Source organism: Schistocerca nitens, chromosome 4 (genome assembly GCF_023898315.1).
Source record: "Schistocerca nitens isolate TAMUIC-IGC-003100 chromosome 4, iqSchNite1.1, whole genome shotgun sequence".
NCBI lineage: Eukaryota > Metazoa > Arthropoda > Insecta > Orthoptera > Acrididae > Schistocerca > Schistocerca nitens.
In genome coordinates this window covers 534,689,797-534,706,616 of record NC_064617.1, presented here as the reverse complement: position 1 = coordinate 534,706,616, position 16,820 = coordinate 534,689,797, and the positions used below count along the sequence as shown (strand labels likewise).

Sequence of the window (16,820 nt, the reverse complement as noted above, 5' to 3'; positions counted from 1 at the left end):
ACAAAGCAGCCATAGGGCTGTCTCTTCGCACCACGTAGCTGTCGGTCTTCGCCGGTGTTCTTAAAATTTACGAGAATTTCACGTAAAAGCAATAATCGTTGACCTCTTTTTAAAATCACTTCACGACGACAGTGTTCTCGATTACTTGTTTCCTCAGTTAGTAGTATCATTCCAGCGGTGAATGTCCCTGAATAGTTTTTCGGCAACTACTGCAACATTTTTATTAGTTTTGTTACTAGTCTGCGTAAAAACATGATATAGGTGCAGTTACAACACCCTGTGGCATCATAAAATCCGAACACAGCCCGTTGCTTTCGCTATGTGCGCGCCTCTCGCGACATCGTAAATTTAATTTACGCTTGTTCTTTGTTGTGCAGCGAAAAGAGACCACCAAGAATATTTTTTAATTGGATGTGACTCAATGCATAATGTTAAGCAAGTATACGTAAGCGGGAACTCCTTTGTTGGTGTTAGTTTTTAAAACTGTTTATTATCTTTCTTTCAGGCGCTCCTCTGATCGTCACTGTGAATATGGTCATAAAAAGCATGGGAGAAGTGTCTGAGGCAGGAGAGGTAAGAATCGTTCCAACTCTTTGTAACTGACAGTTTGGGTGACCATCATTTTTTCTCTTGAAGTTTCACATAAATTTATGCAGTAGATAAATGACAGCATATTTTTTTAAAAAATTCTTTCTTTTCAACGCAGCTATCTCTACATGCCATATACTTGCCTCATCAGTGTATTACTAATATGCAGAATCACTAAACTGGATGTGTATATCTACATCTCTATTCCGCAAGGTCCGCAGCTCGTGGTCGTGCGGTAGCGTTCTCGCTTCCCGCGCCCCGGTTCCCGGGTTCGATTCCCGGAGGGGCCAGGGATTTTCTCTGCCTCGTGATGACTGGGTGTTGTGTGATGTCCTTAGGTTAGTTAGGTTTAAGTAGTTCTAAGTTCTAGGGGACTGATGACCATAGATGTTAAGTCCCATAGTGCTCAGAGCCATTTGAACCATATCTATTCCGCAAGCTACCTTGTGTGTCGCGTACAGTGGTACGACCCTTATGGTCGTGAGAGTAGCGTAATGAATTTACGCTAAATTAAATGTTATACGTCACGTCGTTTCGCGATCGAAATTGCTACTATACAGAGCATCACACTTCACAGTAATCCGAAGAGTTTACATATATGTTAGCGGATTCTCTTATCTCTCTTGCGATTGAATAACGGGCACAAGAAACCTTGTCTCCTTTTTTCGTTAATGAAGTTCAAAATTACGCATTACAATTTCGCTTGTAAATAGCGCAGTTGATTTTGTTAATTCCTGACTCTCAAGGTGCAATAATCTCTGAGACGCGAAATACGCATTTCTGATTGAATGAAAATTGCTATTTCAAGTTAGTGCTCACTAAGATCTCTTTCGGGATTATTAATTAGCGTGCTTTTGACTGACAGAAGATTTACTGCTTCTCTCCTTTCATTTTTTTATTTATTGGTGTGGTTCAAATGCAGTTTAAAAATACAGGTATGATATAAAATCGTCATAACTTCTGAAAGGTTTGCATTGGGACGTTCAAACTGCACGGTTGGCCGCGGGGCATGATGGGAATTAGTATGTACTGTATGGTTTGGTTTAGCGACGAAGGACACTCTCGTTTGGATGGGTTCGTCAATAAGCAACACTGGGGCATTTGGCGGACTGAGAATCTGCATTTAGCGATCGAGAAGTCTCTTCACCTTCAACGGGTGTTCAGTCACGCACGGAATAATCGGTGCGATATTCCTTGATGGCATGGTACCTACCGAACGGTACGTGAAGGTTTTGGAAGATTATTTCATCCCCATTATCCAAAGTGACCCTGATTTCGGCAAGATGTGGTTCATGCAAAACGAAGCTCGATCCAATCGAAGCAGGAGAGTGTTTGATGTCCTGGAGGAGCACTTTGGGGACCGCGTTCTGGCTCTGGTGTACCCAGATGCCACTAGCATGGGTCTCGATTGGTCGCCATATTCTCCGAATCTGAATACAAGCGACTCCTTTTTGTGGGGCTATATTGAAGAAAAGGTGTACAGCAATAACCCGAAAACCATTGCTGAACTAAAAGCAGCCATTCGCTAGGTAATCGACAGCATCTATATTGCGACACTTCAGCGGATCATGTAGAATTTCGCTATTCGTCTGCGCCATATCATCGTCAATGATGGCAGGCATATCGAACATTTCATAACCTAAACCCGAATATCTGTAGTGACGTTTACATATTGAATAAAGTGTGTGCACGCCATAGTTTGTAACTAATTTACGTTTTTTTCATATAGTTCAATAATTGTCACCCTGTATATAACATTAGTATATTTATATAACAAAAATACAGAAAGACGAAACTACATATAAAATTAACTAGATGTGACTATCTAAGTTCCTGATCCATGTAAGAGCTGTATCATTAGCTTTCATGAGGTCGGTGCAACTCCCCTAACAGGAATGCTAGGGGCATTCATCTAACGTGCTTGATTGTCTGGTTCGGAGCCCCATAGTTACAAACGTGAGAGTCTGTAGCACTCGATTTGTAAGGAGAGTCTGCGCATTGTCCATCCTCAGGGCGAGCTCTGTTCAGTTTGACCCATAGTCTCCTGTCGAGTTCTGTGCCAGCAGTATCACAATTATACTTTCGGAATCACTCACGTTCCTCAGAATTTTCAATAAGTTGACAGTTCCGATCCCACAGGTCTCTCACCCCGATATTACTAACATCTAGCTGTTCTTGCCGCAATACTGGATTTCTTGAACGGAGCGTACTTCGTCGTAGACTTGGTATGTGTTCGTTTACGGGTAACTCCAGATTCTCCTGTAGCTCGCAATATTCCCTAAGCTAAGCCTGTTTTTAAGGATTGCGATAGATGTTGCTCAGCTAGGGAAACCAATAATACTACACGTCCTCCAAGGGTAATGCTACATGAGCTAGAACGAATCGGCAGTCAGACCAAATACAGGATTTCCTGGCTACAAACATGTACACAAATCAAAATCAAAAAGGCTTAATAAGGGACCTTTTCAGGACCAAGTAGTTAAAAGACTTGGCCGCTTTGGTCGGGCGTTTCTAGACGCTTCAGTGTGGAACCGCGCCACCGCTACAGTCGCAGTTTCGAATCCTGCCTGGGTCACGGATGTGTGTGATGTCCTTAGGTTAGTTAAGTTTAAGTAGTTCTAAGTTCTAGGGGACTGATGACCTCAGATGTTAAGTCCCATAGTGCTAAGAGCCATTTCCAAACGAGCTGATGAGAATACCTATCTTTCCTTTAAGAAAATATCAAATAATTTGTCGTAATTCAGTTTGTCTTAATATTTCAGTATCAGAGATGCAGCTATAACAACCTTTTGCTGCTGCGCTATAGCTTTTACTTCAATGAGTTAAGGTTTATCATTAATTAAATATCACTCCTTCAGGAAAAAGATATTCAAATATAAGTCCATTTATAAGCACTGAATAAAACTGAAGACTTCAGAAATATTTATTGTGTGTCAGTAATACACGTAAGTGTCACGTAAATGAACCGTTGCGTTAACTAACACGAGTATAACCAAGCGTAGCTAAAAATGTATGTGAGTGGTCTCCAGAAAAACTGATACATCTCTTTCACAGAATAATATGTATCGAAACCTTTTTATTATACAATTAAACGACGGCGTCTTCAGATAATTAGTAGCATCTTATCCAGTTGTATGACTGTCGGCTCGGCCACAAGCTGTTCCGGCATGTTCTCGTCAGCGAAATACTGCCAGAAGAGCCCTCCGCTGCAGTCAAGGTTCCGTGTAGTACACGAAACAAACATAAAACATACATATTACGAAGCGTTTGCACAATATACTTAATTTAGTAAAATAGTTAATCCATTACTAAATAAAATAGAACAAAATACTGTACCATGTACTGCGGGACTGGAAATTCGTAGATAATCAGCTCAAGCTGGATTACCACATACGGAGCGTACTTCTGGTATCTTCCTCCCTTTCCTGTTCCATTTAGAAATGGCGCGAGAGAAGAAAATGTGGGGAAAAGCTCCGGTAAGATATATGATTCCTCTCATTTTCTCATCTTGATGATTTCGCGGGGCATCGTCGTACTCTTCTGGGTGCTCACGCTCTCGAAATTTCAGCAGTCAAGCAAAGCTCTTCACTGTGCAGGACGCCTCTCTTGCAGCATATGCCACTGGAATTAGCAGAGTATTTCTGTAACGCTCTCGCGCCGACTAAACGGTCACTTAACGAAACCCGTCGCTTTTTGTTGGTTCTCCGTCTCTTCTGTTGGTAAGAGTCCCAGACCGAACAGAAATATTCAAGACTCGGTCGAACGAGTGTTTTGTAAGCTGCTTCTTTCGTGGAAGAATTATATTTCCATAAGATTCTCCAAATGAATCTCCCAGTGACAACTACTTTTCCAAAAACTTGTTTTTAACAATGTCTGAAGAGACAGATATTACTAACGATCTCGCAGCGGCAGTAAATTTACGAAATTTATTCGGAGTTGCGGAATTTGTCTAACATTAGCTGAATTAGGAGTGAAGATATTACCTACTGGTGACACGTGAAAATTTGTACCAGACCGGAACTCAAACTCGGATTTCCCACATGTTCCGAGCAATCGCCTTAGCCACTTCGTCTATCCGAGCATGCTTCCAGGACCGACGCAAACTTCCACATTCATTGTATCTACGATCCCATTACATGTCACACGTACTTGAATTCCCGCTATGGGGACGTTTTCAGCGTTAGTATTACGATCAATATTTTGCCCGTCGAGCGTTGTAATATTTATTTTTAACGATGTCTGAAGTGACACATATTGGTGGCGATCTTGCAGCTGTACAAATTTTCGTGTCACCTATAGATAATACCTTCATACGTAATGCAGCTAATGTCAGAAACGTTGTGCAGCTCCGAATATATTTCGTAAATTTAGAACAGCTGCAAGATCGTCACCAATTCCTGTGTCCTCAGACATTGTTTTACGATCATATACCACTGACTTTCCTGGCTTCAGGAGTAGAGCGCGACGTTTTCTTCGTGCGCCCTTGCATTTTTTGCGCCCCCCCATCATCCCGAAAAGACCTGCAGTGAATCTGGCGGGCCGAGTGGTCTCGTTTCCTACTCCAGAAAGCGCCCTTACTCTCACAGCGGACGTCTTCCGCATTGGAAGCGCCACCACTCGGTCGCAGCAGTCAGCTCTAGATTGCAGCGCTTTTTACTTTATTCAAACTTCCAGATGACTGCAGAAATTTTCCTTACCTTCAGAAATTGCGAAAAAATGACGACCCATATATTCTTCGAGTGATTCTCAAACGTGCTGTCTTAAGAAGTACGGTCTTCACAAGTACTGAACTGCAACAGTTCAAAATGGTTCAAATGGCTCTGAGCACTATGGGACTCAACTGCTGAGGTCATCAGTCCCCTAGAACTTAGAACTACTTAAACCTAACTAACCTAAGTACATCACACACATCCATGTCCGAGGCAGGATTCGAACCTGCGACCGTAGCGGTCGCGCGGTTCCTGACGTTAGCGCCTGGAACCGCTCGGCCACTCCGGCCGGCAACTGTAACAGTAATAAAACTAGTTTGCGAGATGTCGAAGTGGCTGCCATTTTGTGAGTGAGTATACAGGGTATGCAGAAGCAGCCTGAAAAATATGTAAGGGCGTTGCAGGGAACGTTGTATTGAGAAACAAGTGTTGAGAAAAAAATTCGATACGTTGCGCCGTTTCCGATTTAATTAGCGTTGAAAGTGGCCAATCACGTCGTTGTGTGCGCATATTCAGGCGGCCTCTGATAGAGAGTGTCGCCAGACCTTCTCCGTTTGATTTCCTCAAACCGATAAAATGTAGATTTTGTGCGCCTAGCCTCAATTTATCACTTCTGAGGCACATTGTAACCGGTAATGAGCGTTTGGACAAGTGGTAAATCACACACAGACGTCTGTGCATTACCGCATTATAGCGCCTGCAAGTGCTTAAATTTGCGCGCGCAACGACCCGATTGTCTAATGTAAATGCAAATTAAATTAGAAACGGCACAATGCATAGAATTTTTTTCTTAGCCGTTACTCCTCAGCACAATCTACATTGCAAACAACCTTACAGCCTCTTCAGGCTAACCATACTGTATGTACAATGACGGAAAAAAATTGTAGCACCAGGAAGGACACGCGCGACATAAATTTACGTCCGCAGGCGTGTTCCTACATCTGAAGGACGATGTCTACTCAAATTTCGCGCCACCAAGAAGATGCAATCAGGTTTGCTTTAAATACACGCTGCAATGGTCGTGAGCGTTAGTTATCTTGAGACTGGACGTGGTGAAGCCAAGAATACCTTTAAGGCGACAAAGAAGCCATTATCAACACCTCACTGAGTTTGAGCGATGTTGTGGTAATAGGACTACAAGAAGGTAGACGTTCCTTCAGCAATACTACAGAAAGGCAGGGGTGGTCACGAGAATGTAGGATCGCAAGAAGACCGGACTCCCGATGGTCATGTGGCACTACCGTGAGCATAGACCATCGTGTTCGGCTTATAGATCTGGTGCATCGTGATGCATCTTCAGCAGCAATGTGGGCAGCAGTTGGCATCACATGACGCAACGAACTGTTACAATTCTGTTACTTCCAAGGACAGCTCCGAGCCAGACGCCCTGTAGCGTGCGTTCCTCTGACCCAAAACCCCGCCATTTGTGACTTCAGTGTTGTCAAGTGAGAGCTCATTGGAAGGCATGGTGGATGTCTATTGTGTTTTCTGGTGAAAGCTGGTTATTCCTCGGTGCCAGAGATGCCTGTGTCTTGGTAAGAATGATGTCTCCCCGCCATTTGTGACTTAGTGTTGTCAAGTGAGAGATCATTGGAGGGCAGGGCGGAGGTCTGTTGTGTTTTGTGATGAAAGCTGGTTCTGCCTCGGGGCCAGTGATGCCTGTGCCTTGGTTAGAAGGAGGCCAGATGAAGGCCCGCAGCCACATTGTCTGCATGCTACGCACACTGGACCTACCCTTGAGTTATGGCCTGATGTGCGATTTCGTATGAGAGCAGGAACACTCTCGCAGTTATCCCACGCACCCTAACTGCAAATTTATATGTCACTCTGGTGATTCGACCTGCCATTCATGAACAGCGCTCCAGGGGGTGTTTTCCAATAGGATAACGCTCCCCCACATACCGCTGTTGTTCTAGTACCTTCCGCCGCGGAAGTCGAACACGCGCCAGAACAAATGGACGTGGTCAGCCCATAGAGGCGGACTCCGCGGCGGCTATTCCGCGCAGCGAGGGCGCCACCGCTAAGCCACGTGCAGACAGCGGCCAATAGCCACTCCCTCCGGTTTCGTATATAGGGACCCGCTCTGCCCTAGTCCAGTCTCCCCTCCCCCACACGGATCCTGTATGATCTCATCCTTCCCCCACCTCCTCCTCTTCCTTGAAAGGATGCGGATCCTGTACACCTCCCGCAAACTCGATCCTCCTCATCCGCTTGTCTCACCCATCCTCTCCCACCCCCACCTGCTGCCGCACCTGTGTTCCCACGTCCCACCCGGTCTCCATCTCTCCACCCTCCTCACCCTCTCCCAAGGTGGCTTCCGCCAGCTCCCCCTCCCTGATGATGTCCTCCTCCCCTCTATCTACCCCTTCTATCAACTTTGATCCTCCCCCACCACTTCCTGTGTCCTTTCCTTTAGGCACCCTCCCTCCCTTCTCTTTCCTTTTCCCCAATTCCCTCCCTCCTTCCCTTCCCCCGGGCTTCCCCTCCACCTTCCTCCCTCCCCCGTATCTCCACTGCCCATGGCATCTGCTCTCCCCTCACCCTCTCCCATCCCCCCCCCCCCTCCTCCTCTCTTGGGAGGTCCCCGGACTCGTACACGGTTAGTGAACATTCGCGCGCCGGAGATCAACGCTTCGTGTTCTGTGTGTGCTGTCGTTTTGTGCTTAAGTGCTTCAGTGTTATTCGTTTTGTGCACCTTCGTTCACGTGTGACAATTTTCGTCTCTGTCTGTGTCCAAGTGTCTGAACACTTTTATCTTGGACTCTACGCCCGTGAACGGCACCTTGTATTTTAAAACGTGTTTGTCTCCGTTTATATGTCCACCATGTTTTTTCTCTACATGTCTTCATTTGTATATTTGTGTTTCTCTGCGGCCAAAGAGCGGCGTAGTATGCTGCTGCAGGCCTGCCTGTAATACAGGTTTAAAAATAACAATAAAGAAAAAAAAACCTAGTCCAGTCAGCCTGGTACTCGCTCTGGATTTCGTTTCAATCTCGGCGGTACTGCGTTCTGGTCGTTGCTCGTTCTTGACATTTGCCTGGCTCTGGTTCCGAGTAGATTTACTGTTGGTGTTTGGTGTTGTGGTTTCCACAAGCCTCCGTTGTTTATCTCTTCCTTGTTGTGTCGGTCATAGTCGGTTGTTGTCAGTTGTCGTTGGTCTTTCATCCTGTGTTTACTCGGTGGTGCGTGCTCCACCGCCGGCGGCCTCCACGCCTGGCGGCTCCGATCCGCAGCCCAAGGCGTTCCCGCAGTTGGTTTTGGTTACCACAGTTGTAACCCAACATGCTCTGCAGAGTGTCGACATATTGCCTTGCCTGCTCGATCACCAGATCTGTCTCCAATCTAGCACGTATGGGACATCATCGGACGAAAACTCTAGCGTCATCCACAAAAGGCATTAACCGTCCCTGTATCGACCGACCAAGTGCAACAAGCATGGAAATCCAACCCACAAAATCACATCCGGCACCAGTAAAACACAATGCATGCGCATTTGCATCCTTGCATTGAGCATTCTGCTGGTTACAGCGGTTATTAATATACCAGCATTTGACACTTTCAATGGCTTATTTCGCGCTTACATTAACCTGCAACCTAGCGATGTTAATCACTTAAATATGTTACCGAGACAAATGTATTCCCGAAATTTCGTTACTCTACATCAATTATTTTTTCATGTTGCGATTTTTTTCGTCAGTGTACTATGTAACCACAAGGCTCCGGATATTCACAGCAGCCGGCCGAAGTGGCCGTGCGGTTCTAGGCGCTGCAGTCTGGACCGGCGAAGCCGCTACGGTCGCAGGTTCGAATCCTGCCTCGGGCATGGATGTGTGTGATGTCCTTAGGTTCGTTAGGTTTAACTAGTTCTAAGATCTAGGGGGCTGATGACCTGAGAAGTTGAGTCCCATAGTGCTCAGAGCCATTTGAACCATATTCACATCAGTTCGTCCTAAAGGTGCCAGCCATGTAAGTAACATTGTGTAGGACTAGCTGTTCAAGTGCTTAATTATCGAAGAAGGTTACGCTAAAGTTGCTGTGCAGTGAAGGACAGTGTTGTTTCGATTTTTCATTAACGCTGTGGTACACGTGTCCACTGCACAGGACATTTGTTTATGGCCGCTTCTGCGGAGCCTTGTCATTACTGAGACTGCAAATGCACGCAGGGCACAACCCCAGTAGGGAGTGTCCACTGGAGGACATTTGTAGCCTCAGAAATTAAAAACGCCAAAGAAGCGTCATCCACATGTGCACCACAGGGTTAAATATGGTGAATAATTCCTGTTGGATTTTTTGGATAAACAGATGTGGCACTCTGCAGACTCGCATGTTCGTTCCAATGGTTTTGTTTGAGATGAGGTCGGAGTTATTCCAGTCGGTTTCTAGACTTCTTGAATCTGGAGACATACCATCACTTTCGGAAAAATAGGATCTTCACCATCTCGAAGATAGTACGGGCTGGTAAGTGGGGGAACTATTCCAGCTCATACAACCAAGGTGTTAACAAGAATAATGTACCAAAGAGTGGAAACAAAAATTGATTGTCTGTTAGATAACGATCAGTTTGGCTTTAAGAAAGGTAAGGAGGTCAGAGAGGTATTTCTGCCGTAGAAGTTGATAGTTGAAGCAAGACTTAAGAAAAATCAAGACAAGTTTATAGGATTGTCGCCCTAGAAAATGTAAAATGGGGTAAAATTATCGAAATTTTCAGAAAAATTCGTGTAAGCTATAGTGAAAGCCAAAATTCATGGTGGAAGGATGTCGGTGATAATATTAGTTAAATACATTGCTATACTAATTGCAGGACATACTGAATGGAACGAACCGTCTACTGAGTAGAAAATATGGACTGAGAATAAACTGGATGCAGACGAAACTTATGAGGGATAGGGGAAATGAGATTAGGGAGAAATCTACAATAAAATTGGGGATCAGGAAACAGATAACATTAAGCAATTTTTCTGCTTTGTAAGAAGTTAACTCATAAGGTACGAAGCAAGGACATAAACAGCAGACTAGCACATGCAAATACGGCATTGATGACGAAAATAACCCTCCTTGTACGAAATATAGGACCTAATTTGAAGAAGAAATTTATGAGAATATATGAACATTACATTGTATGAAAGTGACTCGCGGACTGTGGGGAAATCGGAAAATAAGAGAATCGAAGCGTTTGAGACGTGGAAATTGCAAATCAGGTGTGCCGATAAAATAATAAATGAGGTTGGGCACAGGATCGTCGAGGAAGCAAATAAGTGGAAAGTACTCACAAAAAAAAAAAAAAGGGACTGGATGATAGAACATGTGTTAAGACATCACGGAATAACTTCCATGTTCTGCGTTAGCATTATTAAAACGTATATTTCCTCTCTTGTCCATATGCTAATGATGCTGTCTGTGCCACGCAGGATTAGCCGAGCGGTCTTAGGCGCTGCAGTTCTGGACTGAGCGGCTGGTCCCGTGGAGGTTCGAGTCCTCCCTCGGGCATGGGTGTGTGTGTGTTTGTCCTTAGGATACTTTAGGTTAAGTAGTGTGTAAGCTTAGGGACTGGTGCCCTTAGCAGTTAAGTCGCATAAGATTTCATACACATTTGAACATTTTTGATGCTGTCTATGTTTAAATAAACAATAACTTCAGTATCCACGAACAAGTTATAAGGAAAAAAGGAAAGTGCCGTGTCCAGTCAATAAGGACTTCGGCTTTTAAAAGTTCCATTACAAATAGTGCGATACAAATTTACTATAGTATTCCACATAAGATAAAAATTATTTCATCATCCTCATTTCATAGTGAAAGGCCAAGGTCATTCTTACTTGAACACTGTTCCTATTCAGTACCATAATCATTAGGACATTTTAAATACAAGGCTTAGAACAAGGAAGTGAAAAAAATCTTACTGCAAGTAGTGCAAGCTGTCATGCAGATTAACCCAATCGAACAACTTCAGTCCTCAGAGAGAGCGTACTTTACATAACATCGAATGTTATATACACTCCTGGAAATTGAAATAAGAAACCGTGAATTCATTGTCCCAGGAAGGGGAAACTTTATTGACACATTCCTGGGGTCAGATACATCACATGATCACACTGACAGAACCACAGGCACATAGACACAGGCAACAGAGCATGCACAATGTCGGCACTAGTACAGTGTATATCCACCTTTCGCAGCAATGCAGGCTGCTATTCTCCCACGGAGACGATCGTAGAGATGCTGGATGTAGTCCTGTGGAACGGCTTCCCATGCCATTTCCACCTGGCGCCTCAGTTGGACCAGCGTTCGTGCTGGACGTGCAGACCGCGTGAGACGACGCTTCATCCAGTCCCAAACATGCTCAATGGGGGACAGATCCGGAGATCTTGCTGGCCAGGGTAGTTGACTTACACCTTCTAGAGCACGTTGGGTGGCACGGGATACATGCGGACGTGCATTGTCCTGTTGGAACAGCAAGTTCCCTTGCCGGTCTAGGAATGGTAGAACGATGGGTTCGATGACGGTTTGGATGTACCGTGCAATATTCAGTGTCCCCTCGACGATCACCAGTGGTGTACGGCCAGTGTAGGAGATCGCTCCCAACACCATGATGCCGGTTGTTGGCCCTGTGTGCCTCGGTCGTATGCAGTCCTGATTGTGGCGCTCACCTGCACGGCGCCAAACACGCATACGACCATCATTGGCACCAAGGCAGAAGCGAGTCTCATCGCTGAAGACGACACGTCTCCATTCGTCCCTCCATTCACGCCTGTCGCGACACCACTGGAGGCGGGCTGCACGATGTTGGGGCGTGAGCGGAAGACGGCCTAACGGTGTGCGGGACCGTAGCCCAGCTTCATGGAGACGGTTGCGAATGGTCCTCGCCGATACCCCAGGAGCAACAGTGTCCCTAATTTGCTGGGAAGTGGCGGTGCGGTCCCCTACGGCACTGCGTAGGATCCTACGGTCTTGGCGTGCATCCGTGCGTCGCTGCGGTCCGGTCCCAGGTCGACGGGCACGTGCACCTTCCGCCGACCACTGGCGACAACATCGATGTACTGTGGAGACCTCACGCCCCACGTGTTGAGCAATTCGGCGGTACGTCCACCCGGCCTCCCGCATGCCCACTATACGCCCTCACTCAAAGTCCGTCAACTGCACATACGGTTCACGTCCACGCTGTCGCGGCATGCTACCAGTGTTAAAGACTGCGATGGAGCTCCGTATGCCACGGCAAACTGGCTGACACTGACGGCGGCGGTGCACAAATGCTGCGCAGCTAGCGCCATTCGACGGCCAACACCGCGGTTCCTGGTGTGTCCGCTGTGCCGTGCGTGTGATCATTGCTTGTACAGCCCTCTCGCAGTGTCCGGAGCAAGTATGGTGGGTCTGACACACCGGTGTCAATGTGTTCTTTTTTCCATTTCCAGGAGTGTACTTCTATTAAGCTAATAAGACAGTATTATAGCGTACTATAGAACGCAGAGGTGAAGTAAAAAGTGTTGAGACCTAGTAAAACACGAGCCAGCAACGTATCACCCACTGCGTCTCTCTTCCTTGCAGCTAAAGCGAGCATGAATGACACACCACCTACTTTGAATCTTACCGTCTCCTGAAAGCTTTAATCGTAGATATGTTATTAACTGACGTTTAATTACAACAAATTGTACCAAGAATAATACGTTTTTCGCGGATCCAAACAGTGCCGTTGGCTTTCGCTATACGAAAGTTGCAATAACTCTTTAACCACAAACAAAACATTACTCGTAATTTCATTACAACAAATCTTACAATTAACGACGGGTTTTCGAGAGATCCTCAGTTTACTGGAGCTTAGAAAAGGCATATACACACATACTGGGTGTCCCAGATAAAATTGGTACTCGTGACACCCGAGATTGAAGTAACAATGACCTAACCAAAAAAGAGTAAATAACAGTAACATTAAAACATGTAGTTACCTGTTCATAAGATATGCTGGAAGTGGTGGCCTCGCGCATCCATGCAACGTCACAAACAATTCGAATAGAGAGGATTAACAGGTGCCTGGGGCGTACCGTTTTTATGTGGGACGCTCTGCATAAAGAAGCCCAACAAGTACGGGCCTCGACTGTAAGCCAATAAGGAGTTTTCCAACTCTGTCCTGCAGCGAGATGGCGCCATGTGCCATAGGTGGTGTTCTTTCATCTCAAAGGTCTACGTTAAAACGCACGTTCAGAATATCTGACATATTGCACGTTCAGAAAAACTCTCCGACGTACTTATTCCACGCTATGACGCCAGAAACCCGGCACGCTAAACGTTGACGTTCGAATGCACGGTCCGTGTGCTGACGGCTGAAGCCCCTCACGCGTGAGTTCCACACGACTGTGCGAGCCACACAAGCGGCTGTGTCAGTGGGCTGCGTTCACAGTGGCGCCAGCAACGGTCGTCAGATACCGTCGCCAGAGGTCGCCCGATAACATCGGACGATACGCTGGCCATAGTGCGTCCGTTCTCCTTCGTCAGTTTTTGGCAGGGTCAAGGGGGTTAGGTTAGGTTAGAATCTATTCTATATATGAAGTATGTTAGATTGAAACCTTTCAGGATGGGGTGGATACCACGACGCCTCTGTGCTTGGATACGAGTGCTGTACAGCGGCTTCTCCTGTTAAAGAGACGCCGAATGCATGTGAATGAGCTTTCCTGTCTCGTAAAGAACGTGGCGAGTACTATACACACTGTCCTCACTCATCGGAATAACCATACAAATTTTCCAAATATATGAGATGACAGGAGAAACGTTCTGCTACATATTCGAGATAATTTGGTGACCTTGAACAGCAAGCTATGAACACTTTGTTTCGCTGTGTTTATTTAAAGTTGTGCAGACATACGTCAATTAACCTTCAATGATTGACATTTAATACACGAGTGAAAGAGAAGCATCAAGTGTTGCATAAGATACTGCGAAAACCTAAAGCACTTAAAAGGGGAAACACATATCGTACACCACTTTTGCAAACATCTTCACATTAACAGAATCACTACCCTACCGGCAAGTACGCAATAATAATAATTTGTAGACAACTAATGACAATGTACCATAAAAAAGATCCATTACAGTTGTCAGGTGTCAGGCAAATCCAACACCTTCCATGAAAACCCTGACATGATAAGCAAATCCAGTAGTATGTCACATAGCTCCGAATAAATCGTGAAATTAAATTAACCAAAGTAATACGAGTAACGAGTGAAAAAATGGAATACCACAGACTAACACAAGAATGCCTAACTGCATGTCATAAATTCCCACCGTGAGACAGACGCAGTTCCGAGGGGAGAAACGAGGAAGCCGAGAGCAGAACCGTGTTAAGCTAGAAGGCCCTATGATAAGGGACGGACACCCACGTCGCCAGCTAACCACCAGGACCACCCCCCAGCCCATGTTAAAAGCTAGAGCCCTCCAGAAGAACAGTATAGATCTTACGATAACACTAAAAGGGCCACACCAGCTGCAAGTTTTAGCTTGAGACTTTTTCGCGTCTCTGTTACGTTGCAAACTTTAAAAACATTGCCCCACCACGAAAAGTATAACGTTTCTCATTGGATAGACAGAATTTTTGTAGGCGGAGCTTAAGGTTAACATTGAGACCCCGATTGGTCAGATGAAAACACAGCCAGATAGTTTTTTTTTTAAACCAACCTCGGTAAATTGTAGTAAGGAGAAGTTAGGAGAGAGTTGCTTCCGAGTCGGCGAGGTGCGTGGAGCGGTGCTGACCGACGCCCCCTGAAACTGCCTAACCAACGACAAGGTAATGAACGCACGCGATGCCGTATAACAGCACATAAAGCTTCACTCAGAACTGCATAAGTCTCATCTGTAACATCCCCGTTTTGCGTAATACTAGTGTCGATCGTCAATTAAAGCTCATGGTATTCACATTTGCTACGTAAGTTAAAATCTGAAACACGATGAGTTTTCTGTTATATAATTATTGAGCAGCCACATCAGCCACTGTAATTTACTACAAGTTAGATAAGCAATTAAAGATAATTGAGGGTCACTGTAGACCATTTTGATAGTTTTCTCTTTTGTGAAACTTAATTTAAACCTAGATTATAGATATGATATGGCATAGGTCATCCTTCGATCCATTGTAGAACTTGCAAACCCATTCAGGGAATATTCGTTCACATTTTTGTTGAACGCAGTTGGTTTTTATCATCCTGTATTAAAACATTTCCTTTTATCAATAGTGCAATTTATAAACAATGTTTTGTGAATAGAATAAAATTTCCAATGGTAAACTTAACTGCTTTTTCGACGTTATTTTACCAGCTAACTAAAAATAGGAAAGCCTTGAACCCCTTCCACTAAATTTAGTTAGTATTAAGATTCTTTTACAGGTAGTGCAGTGGAGCTGACGCTGAAATCATTAAGTATTTGGGTATATCATCGCTAGTCTCACTGAACTCTTCTGAACTCTACATGTCATGTGTGGTCTGGCGTCTCCTTACCAGCAACAGGCCCCGGGTTCAACTAGTCAATTCCCTAAAAAACACGCTCAGAGCGTCGTTGCGCGAAAGTGGTAGGGAGGCACGACCTCCAGCAAACAGACACCACGCAGAATGTTAGAGAATGGCGACCCTGCCAGGATGGTAAAATACCATGATTGAAGAGCGACCACATGCCTAACTAGGTCAGAAAAATATCTTGTTGAAAAATTTTTGTAACAAAATTTTTTCCCCTAAAGTTATAAACAGTCGAAAACAGTAGCTGCAGTGATAGATAGTAAGAAAGTATTCAATAGAACGTGAGACATTCTAGCAGAGACAATAACATAATTAAGTTATGAATTTTAATATTGTTAGAATTAAGTTTTCTTTCCAATGCAAGCGCACAGGTGGCGGATACATCGTTGACAAGTTGGTTCTGACCCAACAAGTAAGTGAATGGATTGTCTAGTCGTGTGTGCAAAAAAGTTTATGAAACGCGTGAGATCGTATGAGCGCATGTTGACGCGAAGTAGGGCGCATGAATTGCTTTTAAGACAGAAAATAAGGGATTCAGAAAGATTAGCAATGGCAGATCGAGACTTTGACCGAATTGAGGTAGAGACCCAACATGAAGCCGGCCGCTGGTGGCCGAGCGGTTCTGGCGCTACAGTCTGGAACCGCGCGACCGCTACGGTAGCAGGTTCGAATCCTGCCTCGGGCATGGATGTGTGTGTTGTCCTTAGGTTAGTTAGGTTTAAGTAGTTCTAAGTTCTAGGGGACTTATGACCTCATCAGTGAGTCCCATAGTGCTCAGAGCCAACCCAACATGAAGATGGACAGAGAATAGAGGACAGTACAACAGACGATGCAGTATCGCGAGAAATATGACAGATAACGCACCATAACGAGGGTAATGTACGCCAAGGCACAGGAAACCTAGGTCAGCATACGACAGAGGAGCAGGGAAGTAGAGAGACAGCCGATGAGGATTCTAACTTGCGTCTTGAATACGTAGAACCCATAGTACAAGTAATCAGTAACCAAAAAGTACAAGGAATTCGAGCAGAAA

The 16,820-nt window shown here is 45.1% G+C and overlaps 1 protein-coding gene across 3 annotated transcripts in view; it reads left to right on the top strand.

Moving 5' to 3' along the window:
• The window catches only part of LOC126251967 (uncharacterized), a 241,164-nt gene that overhangs the window by 71,723 nt on the left and 152,621 nt on the right, over nt 1-16,820 (top strand). For all 3 annotated transcript variants that reach the window (XM_049952732.1, XM_049952733.1, XM_049952731.1), the window contains exon 2: nt 506-573. In XM_049952732.1, the coding sequence (XP_049808689.1) occupies nt 506-573 (68 nt within the window). The remainder of the gene's footprint in view (nt 1-505; nt 574-16,820) is intronic.